Genomic DNA, 23,936 nt, shown 5'->3' with positions numbered 1-23,936 from the left:
TATTGTTGCAGACGTGGCCTTTATTTAGGGTGATCCAGGGCTTGGGGGAGTTGGAGTGACAGCCAAAGGGGGTGAAGAAACCACAGGACAATAGATATCCTTCTTCATAGCCCAGGGGCTCGAGACTCAGGCTCTCACTCCTTGTGCTAAGAGGTGAGGGAGGATGAGTGAGCTGCACCACCTGCTACCCCAACCCATGCACCCCACATGGAAGGCGGTGCCCCCTTGGAACCCTCACCTTGGGGCCCAGGGCATCCCTGGTCCGTGCCCGCAGCTTATTGGCCTGGGTCTCTGCCATGTCAGCCCGCTCCTCCGCATCATCCAACTCGTGCTGGGCCTTGCGATACTTAGCCAGGTTGGTGCTAGCCTGCTGCTCCTGGGGGTATACACAGGGCCTTGGTTCCCCTTTGATAGTAACAAATGGTCATTCTGGTCCCCACCCCCATCCCCAAAAGGAACGGGCTTCTCCTATTCTTCTATTCTACCTACCACCAGCCTCCCCCAGCACTAGGACCCACAGCAGGAAAAAAGACAAACTACATCAGGAGGTTCCAGAGTGCCAAACTGCCCAAGAAAGGCAGCCCCCAAGCCTAGCCAGGGGAAAGCACACAAGACTAGCGACAGCTTGGTCTAATCCCTTCTGGAACTTTCAGGAAATTCTCTTCCTGCAGGGGGCAGGGTGGTCATTAAGCTCAGAGAATGGGAAAGCCTGCTGATGCCTCACCTGACCACAGACCCTGGGGCACAGTTGAAATTGGGTTACCCTCAGCATCTGACGACCCTGGTGTGCTTACCGCCTCCTCAAACTGGCGCTTGTAGCTCTTGACTTTGCTCTGCAGCTTGTCTACCAGATCCTGCATGCGAGCCAGGTTCTTCCTGTCCTCCTCAGCCTGGGCAGGCAAAGGAGACTTGGTTTGCCTGGATTGGGCCAGCTCCAGGGCCACCCCACAGGATGGACCCCCTCACCCACCTGGTACACAAGTTCCTTGACCCGGCGCTCATGTTTGCGCACACCCTTGAGGGCCTCAGCATGTTTCTTCTGCTCTGCATCAAGCTCGGCCTCCAGCTCCCGCACCTGCAGAGACAGCCAGCGGGTGGACCTGTGGGCAGATCTCAGCTGCCTGCCCACCCACCCTGCTGGGAAAGGACAGTGGGGCTGCACACACCTTGGCCTCCAGCTTCTGCACCTGCTTCTTCCCACCCCTGAGGGCTGCCTGTTCTGCCTCCTCAAGGCGTGCCTGCAGCTCCCGCACGGTCTGTTCCAGAGTCTTCTTCATCCGTTCCAGGTGTGCACTTGTGTCCTGCTCCTTCTTCAGCTCCTCAGCCATCATGGCCGCCTATGAGGGAGGAGGTGGCATGGTCAGGAAGTGACCAGCCCAGGGAAGATCCTTTGGCCTCTGCTCCCCCCTGCCCCAACACAGCCCTGGCCCAGTCTCACATCAGTAATGGCCTTTTTGGCCTTCTCCTCAGCCTCCCGCCGCTCCTGGGCAGCCTCTTCCACCTCCCCGCTCAGCTGGGCCAAGTCCACCTCTAGCTTCTTTTTCTGGTTCAGAAGCCCCGTATTCTAAGGGGAAGCAGAGTCTCAGCTGGCCAACAGGCCTCTGACCCCTCCCCAGTCCCTGTGGACATCCTTGTCCAGACCCCACCTGTGAATGGAGGAGGTTGAGGCGCTCAGTGGCCTCCAATAGTTCCTGCTCTGCCAGCCGCCGACTGCGCTCGCCCTGTTCCAGGGCAGCCCGCAGCTCCTCCAGCTCTGCAGCCAACAACGCTGTGCGGCGCTCCAGGGCCTGCGCCTGCTCACGGAGCTCAGCAGCCAGCCGCTGCTCCTCATCACGCCCTGCTTGTTCCTCCTTGAGTTGGGCCTGCAGCAGTCGCGTGGCTGCCTGTGCCTCCATGGCCTGGCGGGTGGCATGGCCCAGCTGCAGCTCCAGGTCATTGAGGTCACCCTCCATCTTCTTCTTAAGCCGTAGCGCCTCATTCCGGGCCCGCGTCTCTGCATCCAGGGAGGCCTGCAGGGACTCCACTGCACGCTGATGGTTGCGCCTGTGGGGGGGCAGGCGGAAGGGCAGGCTCGGCTCATGGAGAGGCAGGTGCGGAGCATGCTCTCACAAATGCCTAAGGATTGCTGGAGATATGAACCCGATTGGGTAACAGTTGTCCCTCCCAGTAGTAAAACCCCTTGTGGCTGCCTGTTGTCCATCAAAGCAGGCTCACAGACAGAAGTGAGGCCCTGAGACAGACATGGACTGTATTCTGGCTCTACCCCACTGTGTGATCTTGGGACAGTCTTCAGCCTCATGGAGATTTAACCTCTGGCATGGCGAGAACAACCCCAACCTGAGAAAGCCATGATGCAGAGATAGACTAGATGCCTGTGCCATATGCTACCACGGGCATAGCAACACTGCTTTCCACCATTACTCTGCTCTCAGGAGGCTGGGAGGAGAGGTACCAGACCTCAGGTTAGTGCACTCCTCATCCTTTTCTGCGAGCTTTCGGTCTACTTCTGCCTTGACCTGGGACAGCTCCAGCTGGATCCGCAGTGTCTTAGTCTCCTCCAGTTCCAAGGCCCCCTGGGAATGCAGAGTAGGCAGTATGGGGTTGGGGCCAGGAGTGAGTGTTCAGGAAGCAGGGAGACATAGGTCAGCATCCACCCACCCCTGTAGCCAGTCCTGACCTCAGCCTCCTCCAGTGCTGCCTGCAGCTCACTCTTCTCCCCTTCCAATGCCTTCTTGGCTTTTTCTAGTTCCTGGATGCTCTTCCCGTTGAGGCTGACCTGGTCTGTGAGGTCACTGATCTCCTCTGCAGAATGGAGAGGGTGCTGAGGAGCACCCCTGGGCTCGCACCCCAACCCAGGTCACTTTCTACGCTCCTAATTCCAGCGTAACCCTAAGATGCTTCCAATTCCACGTCCTACCCTGTAGGTTCTTGTTCTCCCTCTTGAGTGTCTCCAGAGCCTCAAGTGCCTCCTCATGGCTATGGCGTAGCCGAAAGAGCTCTGTGCCTAGGCCACGGGCCTCCCTCTGTGCCGCCTCCAGCTCCCGCTGCATCTCCTCCTCCTGTCGCCGCCGCTCCTCCAGGGCCCTCTCCAAGTGCCGCTGCTTCTTGTCCAGTGCAGCAGCTGCTGAGGTTGCCCGCTCCAGCTCCAGGGTCACATCCTCTGACTCCGTCTGCAGCCGCAGCTTGGCCTTCTCCAGTGATGAACACTTGGCATTTGCAGCCTCTACACCCTCTTCTGCCTCCTGTAGCCGCAGGGCCAGCTTCTTTCTGGACCATGGACCAGACAGGGTATGGACTATGGAGGGAGAAGGCCAGCAGAAGAAGGGCCCTAGTATCTCCCCTTACCCCCTGCTGGCCCCAAGGCACAGGCATAAATGTGGTGATGGCCTAGCCACCCAATGCTCACTTGGCCTCTTCCAGCTCCTCAGTCCTCTGGATGGCATCTGCCTCATACTTGCTCCTCCACTGGGCCACCTCAGCATTGGCCTTGGATAGCAGCCGCTGCATCTCAGCCTGGGCCTCCGCCTCCTCCTCATGCTGTTCCCGTAGGAGGTCACAGTCATGTCGCAAAGCCTGCACAGCATGGGCCAGCGCACTCTTGGCCTGCAGGGACATCGGGGACCTCAGCATCAGTCCATGTTGATGGCCCCAGCATCCACCTGCCCACTCAACGATCACTAGTGGCAGCTCACCTTGCTCTCTTCCTCTAGCTGCCTCCGCAGTTCCTCCAGGCTCTGGGCAGCTGAGGCCTTCCCACGGCTCAGCTGGCTGATCAGAGACTCCTTCTCCTCCAGCAGGCGGCCCAGCTCCCCTACAGACAAAGGGGCAAGCAGGCAGGTCAGGTGGTACCTAGGTCCCACCCAGTGTGGCCCAGCTGAACCCTGACCTCACCATTCTCAGTCTGCAATCGCCCACGCTGGGTGTTCACATCCACCAGTTGCCGCTGCAGCTCCTCCACCTTGATCTTAGCCTCACTTAGCTGATCCTCATAGGCCCTGCACAGTTTCTCTGCACTGGCCTGGAAGCCAGAGTCAGGGGACAAGATGAGTTTGTGCACCTGAGGGCAGGATCTAGAGCTTCCAGTCAGAGACTGGGACCTGGCATCAGGAACTGGAAAGCTAGATATGGGCCCAGGATTCAAGGGGAGATCAGAGATTCACCGTCAGGGTCAGGGGTTCTGTTGCTAGGCTCATAGCTTAACTAAGGTCTTGGAGTGAGAGGGCTGGACCAATCTCAGTGCAAATGGGTCAGGTGGACGTTAGGATACTAGACCTAGTGTCAGCCAAGGACACTCACAAGAGGTCAAAAATTCACAAGTCAAAGCTGGGTGCTGGGTTCAGAACAGGAGAATCATGACCAGTGTCAGTTCAGAGTTCAGGAATCAAAGGCTGAGGTCACAGCGACTATTGGGTCAAGGGTCTGAGGTCAGAATTGGAAGCTGGGTCAAAATGTTCTGGTGCCATCAGAATAGGGATGAGGAACCAGGGTTTGACATCAGGTCTGGTAGGGAAAGGTGGGATGCCAGGTTAGTGGGTCCAGGGTCAGGTTCAGGGTAAAGGCTGCTGTGGGGTCAATATTGGCATGGGTTGGCCAGGGGTCAGAAGGTGGAGTCAGCTGCTGGAGTCAGACCTGGTTTAGAGTCAGGATAGGCCAGGGGCCCCAGGTCAGAGTGAGGAAGAAGGTTCATACCTTGCCTCGGGCTAGAGTCTCCACGCTGGCACCCAGATCGTCCACCTCCATGCGCAGCTCGCTCTTCTCCTTTTCCAGCTTTTGCCGTATCCGCTGCAAGCTGTCCACCTGTTCTCCCAGCTCAGCTGCGCCATCTGCCTGCTTGCGCCGCAGGGCTGCCACTGTGGCCTCGTGCCTCAGTGCCGCTTCCTCCAGTTCCCGCCGGAGCCGGCCCAGCTCAGCCTCGCGCTTTCGGCAGCCCTCACGCTGCCCGGCGGAGGCACCACCAGCTTCCTCAAGTCGCTCACTCAGCTCTTCCAGCTCCCGAGCCGCTTCTGCCCGCTGCTTTTCCACCCGGGCCCTGGCTGCACGTTCAGCCTCCAGCTCTTCCTCCAGCTCCTCCGCCCTTGCCTAGGTCAGTAGGTAGATGGTGACATCAGCTTGGTGGGCCTCTGACCTGGGCCTGGCCTAGCTGCCCACCCTCCCCCATGCACCTGCAGCTCCTTGATCTTCTTCTGCAGCTGGGTGCCCAGGAGCTGCTCGTCTTCCACCCGCAGGTTCAGCTGACTCAGCTCTGAGTCCTTCCTGGGATCAGTGAGTAGGATAAGCCAGTTCAGGCCCTGTCATCCACCTGAATGAGGCCCCCCAACCTCCAAGCAACCTCCTCCCCTGAAGCTCTAAGGGCCTCATACCTGTGCACCTACTGCCCTCATCCTTGAACCAGGAAGGGCAGGCCACTACCTCTGCCCTAGTGACCCATTTCTCAACCCCACCCCCCCACACTCACTGAACCCCCACAGTAACAGGACTGAGAGAATCCAGAAGGGAAGAACCTGGTCAGGCCCCACACCTACTTCTTGAGCTTCTCCTCCAGCTGCTGCTTGTCCTGCGTAGTATCTGTCACCGCCTCCTGTGTCAGCTTCAGGTCGCCCTCTAGCTTGCGCTTGGCCCGCTCAGTGTCCATGCGCAGCTTCTTCTCCTGCTCCAAGGAGCACTCCAGCTGTGGAGCAGGCAGGGCTCAGCCTCAAGCCAGCCAGTACTTGCCCACCCACCCCACGGCCCCTCAGCAGCCCTAACTCACATCCTCCACCTGCTGCTCCAGTCGCAGCTTGGCCTTGGCCAGGGCACTGACCCGGTCCTCCTCAGCCTGTAGGTCACCCAGGGCCTGCTGGTGGGCCTCCTGCAATGCCTTCTTCTCCTTGGTCAGCCGGGCCACTGATTCATCCAATGTGGCCATCTCCTCTGTCAGGTTCTTCACCTGTGCCAGGGCCGGGGTCACCAAGGGGACATCCCTCACCATACTCTGGTCTCAGCAGTCACCACCCACCAACTGCCCCTTCCAGCTGAGGGGTCAGACAAATCACTTCACTGTGAGCCTTCCTCAGGCTGAGTGGAGAAATTAATGGGCGAAGATCACTGAGCCCTGAGCACAATGCATATGGCCCAGAGTAAGAGACTGGGTCATGTCAGCTGACTGTGGTGTCCACAGGTATTTGAGTTGTTCCTGATCCTATCCTGGTCTAGTTGTAAGCACCTGTGAGAACCTGAACGCGCACCCTCCACCCCCAGCCTCACTTTCTCCGCTGTATAATGAAGTCAGTACCCCAAGGCTGTGAGCCACCATTGTGCACATAAGTGATAGAAGCCACGTCAGGGGTGTGACTGGGGGTATGGGCTCCTGCTATCCAGGTCTCATGGTCCTGGCTGGATGAAAATCACTAGCATTTGCAGAGTACCTAGTGTGAGAAGCCCTGTGGAGTATGTTTGATGAAGGCCATTGACAAGCTGAACCCTCGGCTACCCTAAATGAGGTAAGTTCTGTTAACCATCTAACCAATGAGGAAACGAGGCCCACAGAGGCAGTTACCTGCCCCAGCTTACACAATAGAGGACCAACAGAGTCAGGAGGGGACCTGAGGCTGCCTGGTCCCCACTGGTCCCCAGGCTGAGGCCCTTCCCCACAGCTGACCCTGCCCACACCTTGTTCTCAGTGGCTTGCTTTTCTTTCTCAGCCTTGGCCAGAGTCAGCTCCAGGTCATCAATGTCCTTCTTGAGCTCTGTACATTCATCCTCCAGCTTGCGCCGGCGAGCCGCCAGGTCGGCGTTCACCTCCTCCTCATCCTCCAGTCGCTCATTCAGCTCCTTCACCTTCGCCTCAAGCTGCACCTTGGACTTGATCAGCAGGTGGCAGCGCTCCTCAGCATCTGCCAGGTTCTCCTGCTCCTGGAGGGGACACAGAGTGAAGCCAAGCTGAGGCAGGGCCAGCTGAGGCAGGACCAGCCAGGCCATTTGTTTGTCCATGAGGTTTGACATCCACACTCAGAAGGGCCCTGAAAACCAATGCCTTGACCTGCTCTTGGTCCTAGTAAGGAGAGGGGCAGAAGTGGCACCATGAAGAAAGTGACATTCCACAGGCGGGGCAACCCACGGAGTGAGGCCTAAGAAGCGCTCTAGGAGGAAAGCCCACTGCCCACACCCACAAGCTGGGCTAAGGCCTCCAGGGGTGGGCTGGGAAGTGTCAGGCATGTGGAGCCCTGCATGGCCGCATAGGGCTCCTGGAGACTGTCCTTGAAGGGGCTCTGTGTTCTCTCCCTGTTTTCTCGCTGCCTGGCTGCATAACCATCTCCGGCACTACTGATGACCACGGGGCTCTCCAGTGCTAGCCTGGGCTGCAGCAGCAATACTCAACCTCGGTGCTGAAGGAAGAACAGTTTGTGCTATGCTCCTGGAGAGTTTCCAGACCCTTGGTCCCTACCCTCTGGTTAAGGCCCTGTCACTACCACCTGGGTGCCTATGGCCAGATAAGAGAGCAAGGTTCCATTTCAGGGGCAGCAAGGAAGGGAAAGCTGGGAAGACCACTCCTCTACAGCTTCAGGGGTGAGAGCTTTAGGACACAGGAACAGACAAGGCCTGCCGATGGGGGGTCTCATTACATGGCACCTTCAAAGTAGGGAGAAAGACCCAGGTTAAGACCTGAGCAGCCAGAGCATTCCAGGGCCACCCTGGATTTGGATTTCTGGGGGTGTTTCTTCAGAGGATCCTGGGGTTCTCAAAGTGCCAAGAGACACCAAGTCACTAAGGGGACTCCCTCATCCTCTCCCCACCCCACCACCACTCACTGCCTGTAGCTGCAAAGCCAGGTCATTCTTCTCCTGGGTGACACTGACATGAGTCTCTTCCAGCTCCTGGCGCTTAGACTCAGCAGCAGCAAGTGCCCCTCGAAGCCCCCGCAGCTCTGCTCGCAGGGCCGCCAACTCCTCCTCAGCCTGTGCTGAGCGCAAGAGTGGCTTCATCTTGAAGAAGAGCTTCATCCATGACCAATTCTTGACAGCGTTGAAGGCACGGATGTTCCACTGGATAGTGAAGAGGGCATCCCTGGGGAGAGGCAGCCCCTGTGAAGCAGGCCCAGTACTGCCCACTTCAAGGTGTGACTGAAGTTGTTGGAGCATCCCACTAAGACTGTGTTATCACATCTAGCCTTCCTAATGGTCCTGTGGAGTGGGTCCTTACACCTCTGCAAAAGGGGCAAAGATGAAGGGGCAGCCCAAGGCCCCTCAGGCCTGCCTTCAGGAGGTGCTCATGAGCAGCCTCTGCAAGAGTTCAAAGGCAGCAGAGGGGGCTCAGCCACCAGGCTATGGGGTCTGCCGCCTGGGTGTACTGCCCAGCACTCACTGGCTCTTTACTGGATCTGCCTCTTCTGCTGAGGGGGTAGAGGTAATCACAGCACCTACCTCTTAAGACTGCCTCAAACTTTAGTCAAGAAAATACAAATAAGGTATGTGTCCTGAGGCCTGGAAAACACTGAAAGCCATTCTGACTTCTCCAAGCCCTGACTCCAGTGGTGTGCAGTGGAGGGGCAGGTGCTCTCAAATCTGGAGGCATGGAAATGGAGGCTGGGGGTTGGGGGCACAGAACAGATCTTCACCCCAACAAGCCATAGGAAGGGTAACTTGACCACAGGCAGCATGACAGGGCTGTAGAGCCTGGTGGTTTTGTGAGCCAAAGGATAATGGTCACACCCACCATCCTGTCCTCATCCCTTGTCTCATACCCACCTGCCTCCCAGCATGCGCTGGTACTCAAGTCTCATGAGGCGGCCCCGGCTCCGTGCCTGTAGCAATGTCAGCACCTTGGCCAGGCGCTGATCACGGAGCTCCTCTAGGACACCTAGAAGCCCAGCCTTGAAGAACACCTGGAGGTGGAGGGGACAGCCAGGTGTGACTCCTGCCCAGTGTGACCCCCACACCCAGGATCAACCCTAATTCCAGTGTGCCTGGACCTTGGTGTGGCCAAACTGGTACTGGGTGTGTTCAATGTCCAATGAGCCCAGCAGCTTCTCTGTGGCCTTCCTGCTGTCCATGAAGGTGTCATCTGGGATGGCACTGGGATTTAGGATGCGGTACCTAGGAAAGCAGGGGAAGGCTGGTGAGGAGAGGATGGGACACAGGCCACTGAGAATGGGGAAGCCAAAGACAGAGAAGGAGACTGGCTAGCAGGGAACCATTCCTGGCCTTTCAGGAGTGAAGCAGAAGTTCCAGAGAGGCACACTGAACAAGGCGGCAGGGAAAGTAGTGCCACACTGGGGGGCTGGGCACATTCTGTTTGAAACCCTCAGGGTGTGTTTAAATGCCCTCAGGAAGTTCTTTAAGAGGATGTAATTTTGACAAAAGACATCTGCTACTTTTATAATTATTCTAAAGCCAAAAAATTAAAAGGTGACATCCTGTACCACATCACAAAACTGAAAAAATTCTTCTCAAAATGAGTAAGGGGCTAGGCATGGTGGTGTATACCTGTAACCTGAGTGATTCAAGAGCCTGAGGCAGGAAGATTGCAAGTTCGAGGCCAGCTTCAGTAACTCAGTGAGGCCCTATGCAACTTAACAAGATCATCACAAAATAAAAAATAAACAGGGCTGCGAGCTGAGCATGGTGTGTATGCCTGTAATCCCAGCAGCTTGGGAGGCTGAGACAGGAGGATTGCAAGTTCAAAGCTAGCCTCGGCAATGGCGAGGAGCTAAACAACTCAGTGAGATCCTGTCTCTAAATAAAATAGAAAATAGGGCTGGGGATGTGGCTCAGTGGTTGAATGGCCCTGGGTTCAATCCCTGGTACCAAAAAAATTTTAAAAAGCAAGGATTCCCAGCACAACATTTCTTAAATGGACACCTATACACATGCATAGAGGGCCATGTGGGTTGTAGCCCTTCACTCAGTGGACTCACTAAATAAAGCACACGGTTCACTAAACCATGGGATGTTATACAGCCCAAAACAAAAAATGATGCAGACTTATGCTGCTGATAAGGAACAATCTTCAAGACTGGCAGCTACATGAAAAACAAACTGTGTGAGAGCTCCTGCGCCAGCACGGACAGTGTTTGACTGGACATCCTTTACAAATGACTATGTGGATGCCCACAGTTACTTCTAGAAGGGGAAAGAACTCTAGATACTTGTAGTCTAACAAAATCAAATCTATGGAGGGAAGATGGAAGGGAGCTGATGGCAGTGACTGAGTGCTCACTGCATCAACCATCATGAAGTCCAGCTCTCCTGAGTTCCAGAAGAATAAAGCAAACCTCCTCCTTGACTTCTCTTCTGCTGCATACATTTCCAACTTGACATGCTCAAAGCAGAGTTCAAACCATTACCCTGTCACTCCCCCAAATCAAAATGCTCCACCTTTCATCTTGCATCAACTTCCCAATTGCTCAGGCCCCAAACCTGGGAGGCACCATACTCTTTCCTTTTTCTTCCTTACTCTGTATCCTAGTCATTGTCAAGGCCTGTTGGCTCCATCTCCCATATTTACCCCCAAGTCAACTCACTTCTCTCCCCAGGCCCCTCCCAGGTCTGAGCCACCACAGGGAGGCCTGCCCAGCCCCTCACTGTCCCCGGCCTCCTCTTCAGGGACTGGAACAATCATTTATCCTTTAGGCTCTATGTAATCCTTTCCTGCAGCATCCACCTGGAGCTGAGATCAGGGGAGGACAGCAAGGGTGGACTGGAGAAGGAGCCAGGCAGGGCCAGGGGCCACCCACCGCTGCCTGAAGTCAGCATAGAGTAGCCTGTTGGGGAATCCTTGGCGGCAGATGCGGATCCCCTCCAGGACCCCATTGCAGCGTAGCTGGTGCAGCACCAAGAAGGCATCCATGACCCCTGGACGTGGTGGGGAAAAGGGAAAGGTCAGAGGTCTCAGGATCTACTTCAGGTATCACAGAGAATAGCATAGGCCCAAGGTTTGAGGCCTATAAGACCCTGCAAAAGACTGGCTTCCCTTCTCCAGTGTCCCCCACATACCCAAGCCAGCCCTGGAGATACTACCTGGGGTCTTGTTCTCGTTGGGGACAATGCAGCGAACAAAGTGGGGCTGTGTGGCCCGCAGGTTGGTCATCAATTTGTTGAGGTTCTCCTGGGAGTGGGGAGAGTGGGGAGAAGGTACAGAAGGCAGAGAACCAGAATTGGATGCCACAGTGGATTGGGGCTGGAGAGGGCTGGGCAGGGGTCCTAAATGTAGGACTGGGAATGCAATTCAGTAGTAGAGCGTCTGCCTAGCATGCATGAGGCCCTGGGTTCAATCCCCAGCATGCCAAAAAACACATCAGAGGTACCTAAATGTGCCTGCACCTTTGTTCTTTCACTCCTGATCTTTGTGGCTTGGTCCTCTCCCATCATCAAAACCAAAGCCTCCACCCCGCAGATCCCCATCCCTCACAGAGGCCCGTGGCTCCCTCTCCTTTCCCCCAGCCCCGCCCAGGCAGCTTGGGGACGGGTAGCAGCACAGACTTGCTGTGATGTTCACGTGGAGAGGAGTTAAACATCACTGCAAGTCTTAACAGCCACCCGCCCAGGGTGCAGGGGACATGGCAGGGAGCAGAGGATGGGCTGGAGGCTGGTGAGGGTGAGGGTTTGCACAGGGCCCACTCTGGTCCTCACCTTGTGCAGCTGGGACACCGTCTGGAACGATGCTGCCTTCTTGCGCTTCTCTTTCACCCCAGACTTAGGGGGCTCAGCTATTGAGAGACATGGGACCCAGTCAGACACTCCAGAGAATGCCACTCTGTGGGCCCCTGTGGGAATGGCAAGCTTGTCCCTCAGTACTCACTGGAGCAAGAGCCTGCATAGTTCTCATAGAGGGTGGCCAAGAGCCTGTTCTGTGACTTTTGAAATATGGGGACCACAGTCTCATTCAAGGGATCCTTGTTTTTCTCCAGCCAGCCCACAATGCTGTAAGGCACCTAGCAGAGGCAAGACAGGTGCTGAGCCAAGGCGAGGGAACCCTGAGGAGGGCATGGCCGAGGGCTGCGATTCCAACAGGTACCTACCACGCCTGCATAGTGGACCACCTCAAAGTGGGCCTGGTACTTGCGCTTCTTGTCAGGCCGAGGTTGCTGGAAATTGGGTGATTTCCCTGAATGGTTGTCATAGAGCTTGGCCCGGAAGCTGGCATCAGAGGCCTTGGGGAACATGCACTCCTCCTCCAGGATGGACAGGATGCCCAGTGGCTGGGGACAGGGAACAAACTTGAAGCTCCAGTCCATCCTGGCTGAGCTGGACCCCTGTTCCCCAGACCACCTCCCTCTGGGAAGGCATTTCAGCCCCAACCCATTTCAGATCCCACCTCCACCCTGCAGATCCCCATCCCTCACAGAGACCAGACCCACTACTGGGAGCCCCACCTCCTAAGAGAGAAAAACAAAGTGCGAGTGTTGGCTTCTAACCCACTTATGCACAATTCACAACAACTGAATTTTGTTTGCTCATGATGTATGTAAACCCAAAGTGGCATCTCACCTCCTCAACATCCATGACTCACACATTCTCATATGCAAATACATAATAAAAACCAGAGGCCACCAAGTTCACATGGCTTCCTCACTATCTGTGGGGACCTTATGCCTCACTAAACTTCAGCTTCCTAACCTATCAAATGGGAAAATGATTATCTTTAGTGCCAATATAACAACAAAAGAAATCAATCACCAAAATGCCCAACAGTTGGGGATTAAATGAGAATCATGTGCTCCAGGACCTATTCTGTACAACAATATTCAAAATACATGTTCAGAGGAAAAGTAAGATATGAACTGAGTTTGTATCCATAAAGAAAGTAAATACTCAGGACAAAGGATTTGGAGGAAATTAACTCAAGGGCCAATATAGGCTGTATTAAGTTGGAGGGAAACATTTTTAACTTTTTATTTATTTTGTTTTTTTAAAAATATTTTTAGTTGTAGATGAACACATACCTTTATTTTGTTTATTTAGTTTTTTTATGTGGTGGTGAAGATCAAACCCAGCGCCTCACCCGTGTGAGGCAAATATTCTTTAACACTTTTTAATAAAGAATAATTAAATAAATTTAATACCCTTTATTTCTAATATTTATTTCCAAATTTAATTTTACTCCATTCAATACAATGGGGAAATATATAATGTTTCACAATTAAGTAAACATGGAAGATACTCTGTCCTGCGCAGGGCAATTCTGAGGACCCTGTGAAATTTTGGCTGCAAAATTATGTGCACCCATGGTGGGTGTCATTGCCAACAGACTTTCATATTCATGTTGTTCACACAAACAAACATGGATTCACATCCAATGCAGCACACCTACGCAAACTTTCCCACTCATACCTAAGTACACAGTCACAATCACACATGCATATGCTTACTTCAATGCAAAACTGCTCACACACACTTACACAGGCTTTCTCACAAACAAGCACACGCTCCTCTCCTCACAGTGGCCTTGCCTGGGGCCCCACCTTCTCAATGAGGTCAATGCAGGGCTGCAGGTCAAGGCCAAAGTCAATGAAGACCCAGTCAATGCCCTCACGCTTGTACTCCTCCTGCTCCAGCACAAACATGTGCTGGTTGAAGAACTGCTGCAGCTTCTCATTGGTGAAGTTGATGCACAGCTGCTCAAAGCTGTTAAACTATGAGAGGGAGGTGGGCTCAGCAGAGGGGATACAGAGGAACATACACAAGCTCGCCCTGCCCCCTCCCACCCACAGTGCCTCGCCTCAGAGAGAACAAAGCCAGGGGTGTGGGCCTATTCTCACCTCAAAGATCTCAAAGCCAGCAATGTCCAGGACCCCAATGAAGAACTGTCGGGGCAGCTTTGTGTCCAGTGTCTGGTTGATCCGAGACACCAGCCACCGAAACAGCCGGTCATAAGTGGCCTTGGCCAGAGCCCCCACAGCAAACACCACCTGGGGGGAAGAAGGCTGGGCTGGGACCCGGTAAGGAGGGGATCCTGCCCAGCTGTCTCCAGGTGGGCCTCCACTCACCTGCTCCACACTCTGCCCCTTGGTCACATACTCATTCCCTACACGCACCCGGGGGTGCAGAAGGCCCTTGAGGAGGTCCCCACTGCTGACGCCCATCAGGTAAGCAGCCTTATCAGCACCTGGGAGGGCACAAGCACTGGATAAGAAAGGAGGACGACAACAATGTGGGCACTTGGCTCTACTGCCTCAACCTGGGGTTAAGAGAAGGATGGGAAGGGTTAAGTTCAGGGCCAGCACAGGGTCAGCCTCAGGAGGGTAAGGGTCTGGAGTTGAGTCAGGAGCACATAAGACTAAGGTCAAAGGTTGTGAACAAGAGTGAGGGCTAAAGATCACATAGGTCATGGTAATGGGGTCAATGTGAAGGCCAGGTCAGACCAGGGTCAGGGCCCCCTCACTCTCAGTGCCATCAGCCTCAGCCTGCTCCTCTCGCTGCTTCTGCTTGAACTTCATGTTGCCAAAGTGCAGGAGGGCACCCACGATCTTGTAGCAGGCACACTTCTCATCCACACTGAAGCCCAGGATGTCCATGGCATGCTAAGGGTATAGGGAACCCAGAGGGTTCAGAGAAGTCAGGGCCCCTCCAGGCATTGCCTGCTTAGAGTGCTCCCTGATCCCTGCCCAGCCCACTCATTCATGAGGCCCCACAGCACAGGCACTCTGCTCAGCTCCCCTGCCCAACAGCCCATACGTCTGTGGCGATGAGTTCCTCTCCATCGTCCATATTATCCACAGTGATGACACCCTGGCTGCAGAAATGGTAGTCGTAGGGGTTCATAGACAGAAGCAGCATATCTGTGGGTACAGGGAGCAAAGGGCAGATCAGGCTACATCCACCAGGCTGCTCTCCCTCCCGCATCCCAGCATGACAGACCTTAGGGGGTCCAGCCAGCAGCAGTCTAGGGCCCTCCCAGGATTGGCCTAGAGCCTGTTTCTGATCCCCAACCCCATACCTTCTTTTTATTTGTTCAGTTTTTTGTTTGTTTGTTTGAGTACTAGAGATTTAACCTAGGGCCTTGTGCTTGTTAGGCCAAGAGCTCTACCCTGGGGCTATACCCTAGTCCCTTTTATTAGTTGTGTGTGTGTGTATGTGTGTGTTTTAATTTGGGGGGTATTCTCTTTATTTATGCTTCACTGAGGAATGAACCCCAGTCCCTCATGGCCATCCCTCTGGCCAAATTCCTAGTGCTGGGACACAGGGAAGACCAGATTCTGCCCTCAAGGAGCTTATAAAGGAGGGAACTTATGAATGGTCACTGGGTCCACTGTGGCATAGATCAGGGGACTTTAATCTCAGGAGGGACTTCAGTTTCTCACAACACTGCCAGGACAATGGAACTACGAGGCCTGTTGCCGGCACAGGAAAGAGAGAACTCGGTAATAACCAGAAGGCCCAGAAAGGAGTGAGGGACAGAACAGGCTCTGAGCACCCAGGAGGGAACAGCCATCCCAGGGGCCAGCCTGCTGGGGTCCAGAAAGGGCCAGGAAGTCCCTTTGGGTTATGACTCCTCCCGTCCATCCCTGGCCCTCACCCTGCAGCTCTGGCTTCTTCCCAGAGAGGATCTGGTAGTAGATGTGGTAGCCACGCTCACCAGGCAGTTGGAAGATCACTCGAGATTTCTCTAGGAGATCTGAAGAAAGGGGCACTGACCTTCCATCTCCTATACCTCCCCAGAGCAGTCACTCCGAGGGGACAAGGGATAGGGAGGAAGTGACAGTGAGGCACAAGGGGTGTGTAGGGTTGCTGTGTCCACACACAGGTCTGCATGTGTTGGGAGGGTCTCTCTCCGTCAGCGCCTGTGTCACTCTGTGGGATGTGTGTCTATTTGCACCTGTGTATCTCTGGCCAGATGATGAATGTGTATTCTCATGAGTGGGTGTGTGAACGTGTGTGTCTGTGTGGAGATTTCTATTTGTGGTGGTTAGTCTGGGTGTGCTTATCTATCAGATTTGACATGCATCCAAAGGTGGGAAGCAGTCAGCACAAGGACTCTCCTGTGGGTGCGAACCATTTGTGTGGCCCAGGCACTGGTGTCTGGGTAACTGGACTGTGTCAGAATGAGCAACCACCCAGAGAGGTGTTAGGAGCATCCCAGCAGGTTTTCTGGAAGGGTGGGAGACATGTCGACATGAGGCTAAGGCAAGAGGAGCAGAGGGCAGGCGTACCCTGTCAGGGGCCATGGACAAGGCAAGATGCAGGCAGAGGCCAAATCACAGCGGCCTTACTGGCTAAACAAGGATTTGGGTCTCCATCTTCAGATAACAGGATTTGGGGAAGGTTTTGAAGCAGGAACAGGTTAGGATCAGAGAGACTGCGGCTGGAAGACCAAGCAGAGGAGTGAGGCTGGGAGCCCCTAGGGAAGCTGGTGTGACATTGTGGTAAAAGCAGGGTGGCCTGAAATGGGCAGTGGTCTGATGATGGAGCAAAATACCTAGGACAGGTGGAGCCCAGAGGACTTGAGAGGGATGCTAAGTCTGAGTGGAAAGGCTCAAGCCAGCTCTGTCCCTCCCCACCCCACCCCTCCTCTCACCCGGACTCACAGCTGTCAATATCCGCAGAGGCCAGCTTCCCAGAGGGACCAAAATGAATGCGGATGAACTTGCCCTGCAGGCAGAGGGGCTGCCCTGAGCCAAGGGGCTCAGCCGGTGTTGCCCAACCCACTGAAGCTCCCACCACAGGGATTCTCCCGGCTGCTGATCTCCCTCCACCCCCAGCCACCCATCACCCACTCCCACCGCAGCCACTCACAAAGCGGGAAGAGTTGTCATTCCTCAGGGTCTTGGCATTGCCAAAGGACTCCATGGCAGGGTTAGCCTCAATGATTTGATCCTCAAGGGTGCCCTAGTGTGGGGCAGGGGTGAGGGATCTGTCAGTCCTGGGCCTGCTGACTGGGAAGGCAGGGCAGCCCATGAACCCTCTGGTTGGGAAGGGGGTCCTCAGGACCTCATCATTGTTGACCCCTCACAGAGGCCCCCATACTTACCCCAGTCTTTGTTGCCAGAAATTGCTGGAGTGTGGGGAGAAGGAATATAATATTAGAGGATGTGAGGTCTCACCAGGTGTTGGGGGAAGGAAGAGTTAGGAGGACAGTGAATGTTAGTCACCAAATATTCACAACAGTGAATGCAGCTCCCCCCAACCCCCACCCCATAGCCTGCTCCCTGGGCTGTTAGGAGCGATGTTAGAAAGGCTAATGGGCACAGTCCTAGCTAGCAGCTTCAGGCAGGAGCTGTATTAGGGTTTCCTCCTCACAGCCCATTCCCTCCCCTGTCCAGTATTCCCTCATTTTCCACGCCTATGCAGTGCTGCCCGTCCCAAGCCCTAGGGGCTCCTGACTAAAATCTACTCTGCTTCAGAGCCCAGCCAAAGTGCCCCCTCCCGCAGGAAGGCCTACCTGATGCTCTGTGGTGGGGAGAGACCACTTTCCTGCTCTGAACCTTCTTACCCTAACCTCCCTCTGATGGCCCTTCTATACACTTCTTTGTACTGTGATTAGGTGTATTTTTATTATATGTTCTACATCTATTATTATTCAAAATGGCCCTACCAGGCACACATTATTAGCCCTAATTTGCAAACGAGGAACCTAAGACCCAGAACTGGGAGCTGATCTGCCCAAGTGGGATGGCAGAGTGGGCCAAACCGGCATCCTGCCTCCCTCAATGCCTACAGTTATTGTGTTTCTCACCCAGAGGAACTTAAGGAACTGAGCCTGCTCCCCTCCCCTCCTAGCTCATCCTTCTCTCCCCTACTCTGGATGTCACAAGCCTAGGAAGAAAAAGAGAGGAAGGAAGGGATGAATTCTAGAGAGAGCAGATATGCCAAAAGGGACTTTGGGGATCGTTCATTCATTTATTCGCCTCCAGGGAGCCCAAAACTTTAAAATGGCCCCAAGGGTCAGGCGTGGTGGGGCACACCTGTAATCCCAGTGGCTTGGGAGGCTGAGGCAGGAGGATAGTGAGTTCAAAGCCAGCCTCAGCAAAAGGGAGGCCCTAGATAACAACCCTGTCTCTAAATAGAATACTAAATAGGGCTAGGGATGTGGCTCAGTGGTTGAGTGCCCTTGAGTTCATTTCCCTATACCCACTCAAAAAAATGCCCCCAAAAACATTGGTGGGAAGGAGGCAGAAGGAAATGGCAGGTCCCCCCTCTCCACACCTTCCATCTAGTATCTGTATGCAGGGCCCCCTCCAGGACGGTTTAGCCAAATAAGGAGGAGAAGGGAGAAGGCTGATACAGTTCCCACGTCCTGTGGGCGGCCTTCCTTCCATCTCCCTTGTCTGTCCATTTATCCTGGACTCCTTTCTGCCAGGTGCCCCCTGCCCCCAACGCAGTTAGTCCTTGCCAGATCTGGCCTTTCCCTGCCACTTTCCCTACTGCTGGACCTACCTACCCAACTTTCTGTAGATCTCCCCAAAGGCCTTTTGGGGGTTTGGAAAACAGGGTGGGAAGGGATGGAAGAATACCAAAAAGTCAACAGCAAAAAACAAAACAACAAAAACAACAACGGCCACAACCAAAAAACAAAACAAAGGTCAAAAACCAAGAAAATAAAATGGGGGAAAAAAGAAAAGGAGGGAATAAAAAGTGGAAAAGAAGAAAAAAAGAAAAATGCCCCAGAATAAAGCAAGGCTCAACAGGACCGGGAGTGGAGGCTGTGCAGGAGGTCTTGGGCTTCCGGAAGGAAAAGGCAGCCCATTGTGGGGTCGATGCGTGGGGGTGAGGGGAGAGCCTTGGACTCTGAACAGCTGGCCCCTGAGCTAGGAGTAGAAGACAAGACCGAAAGAAAAAAAAAAAAAAAAAAAGACCCACCTCCTTTGTTTAAGAAATTTCCAAAGATCTTAGAGTACCACAGGTCACAAAATCATTGAGAACACCCAGTACCTTCTGCTCTGGCCACTGAACGTCTGTGTCAAGCCTGTTCCCTCAGGCAGCAGGTAAATGTTTGGGGTGTGAGAACAATGACTTCATAGGAAAAACACCTATTTGATAAGCCCTTTCAAAATATGAATGTCACAATGAAAGAGAAAAATCGCACCAAAAAGTTTAGAAACGGTATCATAGCACAGCTCGTCCGTGTTACAGGAGGGAACGTTGTGACAGGCGGGTATGAGGCCAACATAGTGTCACAGGTGGCCACAGTTTTTCAGGTTAAGCCTTGCTCAGGCCAGAGACTCCCACCAAGGTGAGAGGCTCAGGCAGGGCCGGGAACTCTGGGGAATCAAAATTTAAAAAAGGGAAAAAAAAAAAAAACAAGAAAGAAAGAGGGAGAAAAAAAGAAGAAGAAGAAGAAGAAGAAGAAGAAGGGGAAGAAAGAAAAGAAAAAAAAAAAGCGAGAAGCAGTGGGAATCTGTGCCCAAGCGGGCGAGTCTTACGGCCTTCTTGCCTGGCCCGTCTCCCAGGGCTGCGACGATGGCAAAGTACTGAATGACCCGCTTGGTGTTAACCGTCTTACCGGCCCCCGACTCTCCGCTTGGACAACACAAACATGAGTCACCAATGCCCATCTGACCTAGTCCCCCCAACCCCAATGCCCTATCCTATGATACCCTTCTCTCCTTCCCCCTTCACTCAACACCCAACTCAGTACCCCCAAATCCAAACCCTCAGGGAAAGATCAACCCTCCCGGTGCTTAAGCAAGCCAGCAGCCCATTCCTGTGAGGACACACATGAGGATGCCCCAGTCCACTGAGCACTAACTTAGCTCCAGGTGCTAGGCCAAGTACTTGACCTCCACTGGCTCAGCTAAGCCTTAGAAAAGAAACCCTGTAGACAGGCACCATTATCATTTTATACATAAGGAAATGGGCCCCAGAAGTTCTGGACTGTCTCTGCTGTGTGCCACGCACATGTATTGACTCACTGACTCATTATTCTACATGGAAGGTAGGATTGTTCTATTTTTATTGGTGAGGCTCAGAGGCCCAGGGCACAGAGCAGGAAATGGAAACATGAGAACCTGAATCCAGGTCTATCTGGTTTCAAGGCCTCTGCTCTTAACTACCAGGCTGCAAGTTTTTGCCTGTGTGTGTGCATGTGTACACACAGACACTGTCCATATTGGCCTGGCTGGACATGAACCCTATATGTAGGAAATCTACCACCTTCCTATACCTTCAAAGGAAGAAGGATCAGATACAAGGAAATGATGAGGATGAGGAAGGGGAAAGGAAATCCCTCTTTCTCCCCCTTTTCTCTTGAAAATTAGAACCCCCAAAGGATCAAGATGGGAGATTCTGGGCCTAGGGAGAGGCAGTACTGGAGCTGGGCATCCAGAAAGGCTCAGGTCTGATTTAGCTTCAGCTGGCACACTGGCTCCAGGTGGCAAAAGCCCTGCCCTTAAGCACCCTGGATTCAAAGCTGGGAAATAATTTTGGTTCTGTCCCCTTCCTGAGCACTTCCCACCCTACCCACGCAGCCCCACACTCACGTGATCAGCATGGACTGGTTCTCCCTGTCTGGAAGAAAGGGGAGGGTAAGAAAAGTCAGCCAAGGAGGAACATCTGGCGTGTTGGGGCGGTGGGGGACGGGCAGCCCCCAACAACCCAGGACAAAACCAAGGACAGGTGGGACCGTCTAATTTGGAGAGGCGCATGGCTGCGCTAGTCTCCTGCAGCATCAGAGGAGGGCAGTGCAAGAGGAAGGAAGGGCGTCCTCTACAGAGGCCTCCCTGGGGCTGGGCTAGAGGTCTTGAGCGGAGGAGAGGAGTGGAGGCAGCCCTTACTGCGCAGCATGTCGTTGTAGGCGTTATCCGCCACTGCGTAAATATGAGGCGGGGCCTCTGAGCGGCGCTTTCCCTTGTAAGCAGCCACAACTGAAGCCGTGTAGACAGGGAGCCATTTGTAGGGGTTGATGGTGACACAGAAGAGGCCCGAGTACGTCTGAGGAGACAGTTTATAGGTAGGGTTTTGTTTTAGGGGTACAAATTCACATTCCCAGGCACCAGTCCCCCAAACACCATGACCCCTGCAATATTCAAGGAGCCCCACTTGAGGTGCCAGGCCACATCCTCTTGGCTGTCTGGGCCCCTACTCCCATCCTCAGGTCCGCCCCCAGCTGGTGACTCCGCCTCCGCAGGGCACAGCTGAACCTCCTGCCTTGTCTCAGCGGTTACAGCTGCACCCCTGTGGTCCGCACCCTGGATTTGCCTCCACAGCACTAGGACTCCACCCCGCCCTACCTGCGGCAGTCTTTCCTTTTGCCTAGGCTGTTCCCCAAGCCCAGCTTCTGCCACTACACTTTGGCCCCTACAGCCCCAGAGCCATCCTTCCAGCCCACCTCTAGCCACAAGCATTGGCAACCCCACCCCAGCCCACGGCTCACGTAGATCATCCAGCGAGCATAACGCTGGCGCAGGTTGTGCAGCACCGAGGCCTCATTGAGGTGTGTCATCATGGCCATGTCCTCGAGTAAGTCGAATCGGGGTGGGTTCATAGGCTGCAACTCGGTTTCCCGTACTGTCAACACCTGCCAAGAAGGTGTGTCACAGCAGGCAAACCTACTGACCTTACCTCTTAACATTCCCAGACCCCGAAGTATGGATCTCAAGGGTCAGGAGCTTTGTCCCCAAGAATAGAGGGACTAATCTCAGGAAAAGGTAAGCTGAACCTTCTGGTCTTTGGTCTCCACGTTGACTCTGCCCCCGGTAGCCTCTGACTTGACTTCGGCCTCCACATAGGCATCCTGTTCATCTGGCACCCAGACCCGCTTCTTTCCTAGGTGCCAGAAAGATCACTGGGCCTTAGAGAGCTGCTTGAGCACCTCCAAGGGTTCAGGTGGGGTTCCCAAGCCTGTTCATAGAGTTGTACCCCTCCCAGAAGCTACTCCACCATATCTCCAATGATGCCCTGATGGTATGTAACAGTCTGGGAAGCACATGTACTTCAGCCCTATTTGCCCTACAACCTGGGGGAAATCCCTCATTCTCTCTAGGCCCATTCCCTCAAATGCAAAATGTCATGAGGCTTTCCTAAGGTCCTATATAAAGCAGCCCCTCAAAATCGGGCACATAACTTCCAAGGGGTTCCTGCCTTCCCCATTTTATTTATGACTCAGGTCTAACTGTCCTGTACTTTGCTGACACCTCTTTCCAGCTGGTCTCAGAGCTTTGGGTAGCACAGATTTTGTGGTAGTTAAACACATGGACTAGGGTTGCAGACTGAAGGTTCCCTTCCCTTCTACTTCTAGCCAAGAGACTCCTTCAGGACCATCTACTTAACTTGAAGGCTCTAACACAACAAAATGCAGACTCATTTATTTTAAAAAAAAAAAAAAAAGCTTATTTAACAATTCAAGGTAGCAATAGCAGAATGCTAAATCAAGCAGCAGACCCTTCTAAGCTCCGTCCCCTGTGCAACCACAGAGGTTACACACCCTTAAAGCTGTCTCTGGCCCTGTCCCCCCCTTCCCCGTTGTCGAGAGGATGCATACAAAGTCATCTGCTCTGGACCTGGCTTACAATAAGCACTCGATACGCATTACCTATTGTTATTATTGTCCTATGAGCAATCCAAGTCATAAATAGTAGTCTTTATTTCTGTCTCTAACAAACAGTGACTTTGGCTCTGTGGAAAGCACTAAAAATAAGATCAGCATAGGTTTTGTAGACATGTTGGGGACATCAGCACACATGCTACTGGTCTCATCTCAGAGGCCTCAAGTTCCAGCCTGAGTCTTCACAAACTACAGCTCCAGGAGGCAGGTGGTATTATCCCATTTTATAGAGAGACAAATTGAGGCTTGCTGATAGACACACAGTGATGTACACATGATCCCTAGGATTTTAGCCTCTAAGTCCCGGAATCTGAGGGCCAGGTCCAGAGCTAAGGCTGTCAGCCAGAGTTCCACTTCAGCCCCAACTGGAATGCCACTCCTCTCCATTCCTGATCTGAGTTCGGAAAGGCTTCTCTGAGGCTGTATCTATCCACCCTGCCCCCCATCCTTCACTCACCATCCCACGGGACAGTGTGCACCTTCATCAGCTCCTGGTAGCCCTGGCGGAGGTAGCGGGCAGACTCTCCAAGTTCACTCACATCCATCATGGCAGTAAGACGTGGAGAAAAAAGGCCTGGAAATCTGGGGAGTTCAAGGCGGTCCTAGGCAGTAGGCATTGGAATATGGCAGTGACGAGGAAACTGAGGGACTAAGGGCCCCACACTGGGCAGGATCCTCCAACCCAGAAGGCCTGATACTAGGTGACTCCCTGTGTGAGCCCCCAAAACACGCACACACACACACACACACACACACACTCTCTCTCTCTCTCAAATACTACAGCATCCTCTCCTACAGATATGGAAGATCTTTATCCACCCGTGGGAAATCTTGCCTGCCAACTATCTGGGTCCAACCCCAGCCCTGGTCACCCACCTCAGCACCACAGTGAGGGCAGGGAGTTGTGCTACCCCTTTTATTGCTGCCGTCAAGGTCATTGGAGGAGAGCTATGTCAGCAATCTCCACGTGTCACAGCCCCCCCAGCCTGGCCACAGGACACAAAAGGCAAATTCCCTTTTATCTCCACCAGCATGGCCCCTGGGCTATTTTTACCTCCCATTGTCAGGGGATCACAAAGGCAGAGAGAGACACTCCACTCAGAGACAGGGAGGCTGGGATTCAGAGACTGACAGGGGCAGAGACAAGGCAGTGGGGAGCTCAGAGACGGAGACTGAGTTACAGAGAATCTGATACACCCACAGAAAAACCCTCACCCTCAGAAACAGAACAAACAGACTTAGAGAGGGGGAACCACAGAACGCCCTCTGAGGACATCTACTTCCATTTTCCTTACACATCCAGGGATGCAGAATCCCAGAGAAAGAACACTGGCCAAGCCTCACAAATCAGCAGAGACAGATGCAGTAGAGAAACCAAGAGTGAGACATCCCTCTCCAGAACCTGGACACTGTCTCTTGTTGCCCTGCTTCTGTCTCCATCTCTCTGAGGGGACCTAGAGGAAAACATATAGGGGAAAAAA

At 53.8% G+C, this 23,936-nt stretch overlaps 1 protein-coding gene across 1 annotated transcript; it reads right to left on the bottom strand.

Annotated features, from left to right (window-relative positions):
* Nucleotides 1-24: 24 nt before the first annotated feature.
* On the bottom strand, nt 25-23,050 carry Myh7b (myosin heavy chain 7B). The gene is made up of 41 exons (XM_076851746.1): nt 22,913-23,050; nt 21,571-21,677; nt 21,286-21,429; nt 20,687-20,843; nt 20,393-20,420; nt 19,337-19,433; nt 16,945-16,968; nt 16,710-16,802; nt 16,502-16,565; nt 15,493-15,591; nt 14,652-14,755; nt 14,359-14,497; nt 13,964-14,082; nt 13,736-13,885; nt 13,439-13,609; nt 11,996-12,175; nt 11,776-11,908; nt 11,607-11,683; nt 10,995-11,082; nt 10,712-10,829; nt 8,948-9,071; nt 8,724-8,860; nt 7,788-8,043; nt 6,649-6,891; nt 5,750-5,926; nt 5,523-5,668; nt 5,163-5,253; nt 4,690-5,079; nt 3,892-4,018; nt 3,693-3,811; nt 3,407-3,603; nt 2,918-3,267; nt 2,678-2,802; nt 2,458-2,573; nt 1,647-2,043; nt 1,439-1,564; nt 1,167-1,337; nt 971-1,075; nt 795-890; nt 239-376; nt 25-146 (listed from the first exon to the last, which is right to left on the bottom strand). The coding sequence occupies exons 1-41, from the start codon at nt 23,001-23,003 to the stop codon at nt 135-137; spliced, it is 5,826 nt and encodes a 1,941-aa protein (XP_076707861.1). The 5' UTR covers nt 23,004-23,050; the 3' UTR covers nt 25-134.
* Nucleotides 23,051-23,936: the final 886 nt, after the last annotated feature.

This window comes from Callospermophilus lateralis, chromosome 3 (assembly GCF_048772815.1).
Source record: "Callospermophilus lateralis isolate mCalLat2 chromosome 3, mCalLat2.hap1, whole genome shotgun sequence".
NCBI lineage: Eukaryota > Metazoa > Chordata > Mammalia > Rodentia > Sciuridae > Callospermophilus > Callospermophilus lateralis.
This window is presented reverse-complemented; position numbering and strand designations above follow the sequence as displayed.

Excerpts from the sequence above, each read along its gene's own strand:
- Myh7b (XM_076851746.1), bottom strand. The coding sequence starts at position 23,003 with ATGATGGATGTGAGTGAACTTGGAGAGTCTGCCCGCTACCTCCGCCAG. Across the intron at positions 8,044-8,723 it reads CAGCGCATGCTGGGAGGCAG|GGATGCCCTCTTCACTATCC; the intron begins GTGGGTATGAGA and ends GCCTCTCCCCAG. Across the intron at positions 6,892-7,787 it reads TGGCTTTGCAGCTACAGGCA|GAGCAGGAGAACCTGGCAGA; the intron begins GTGAGTGGTGGT and ends TGTCCCCTCCAG.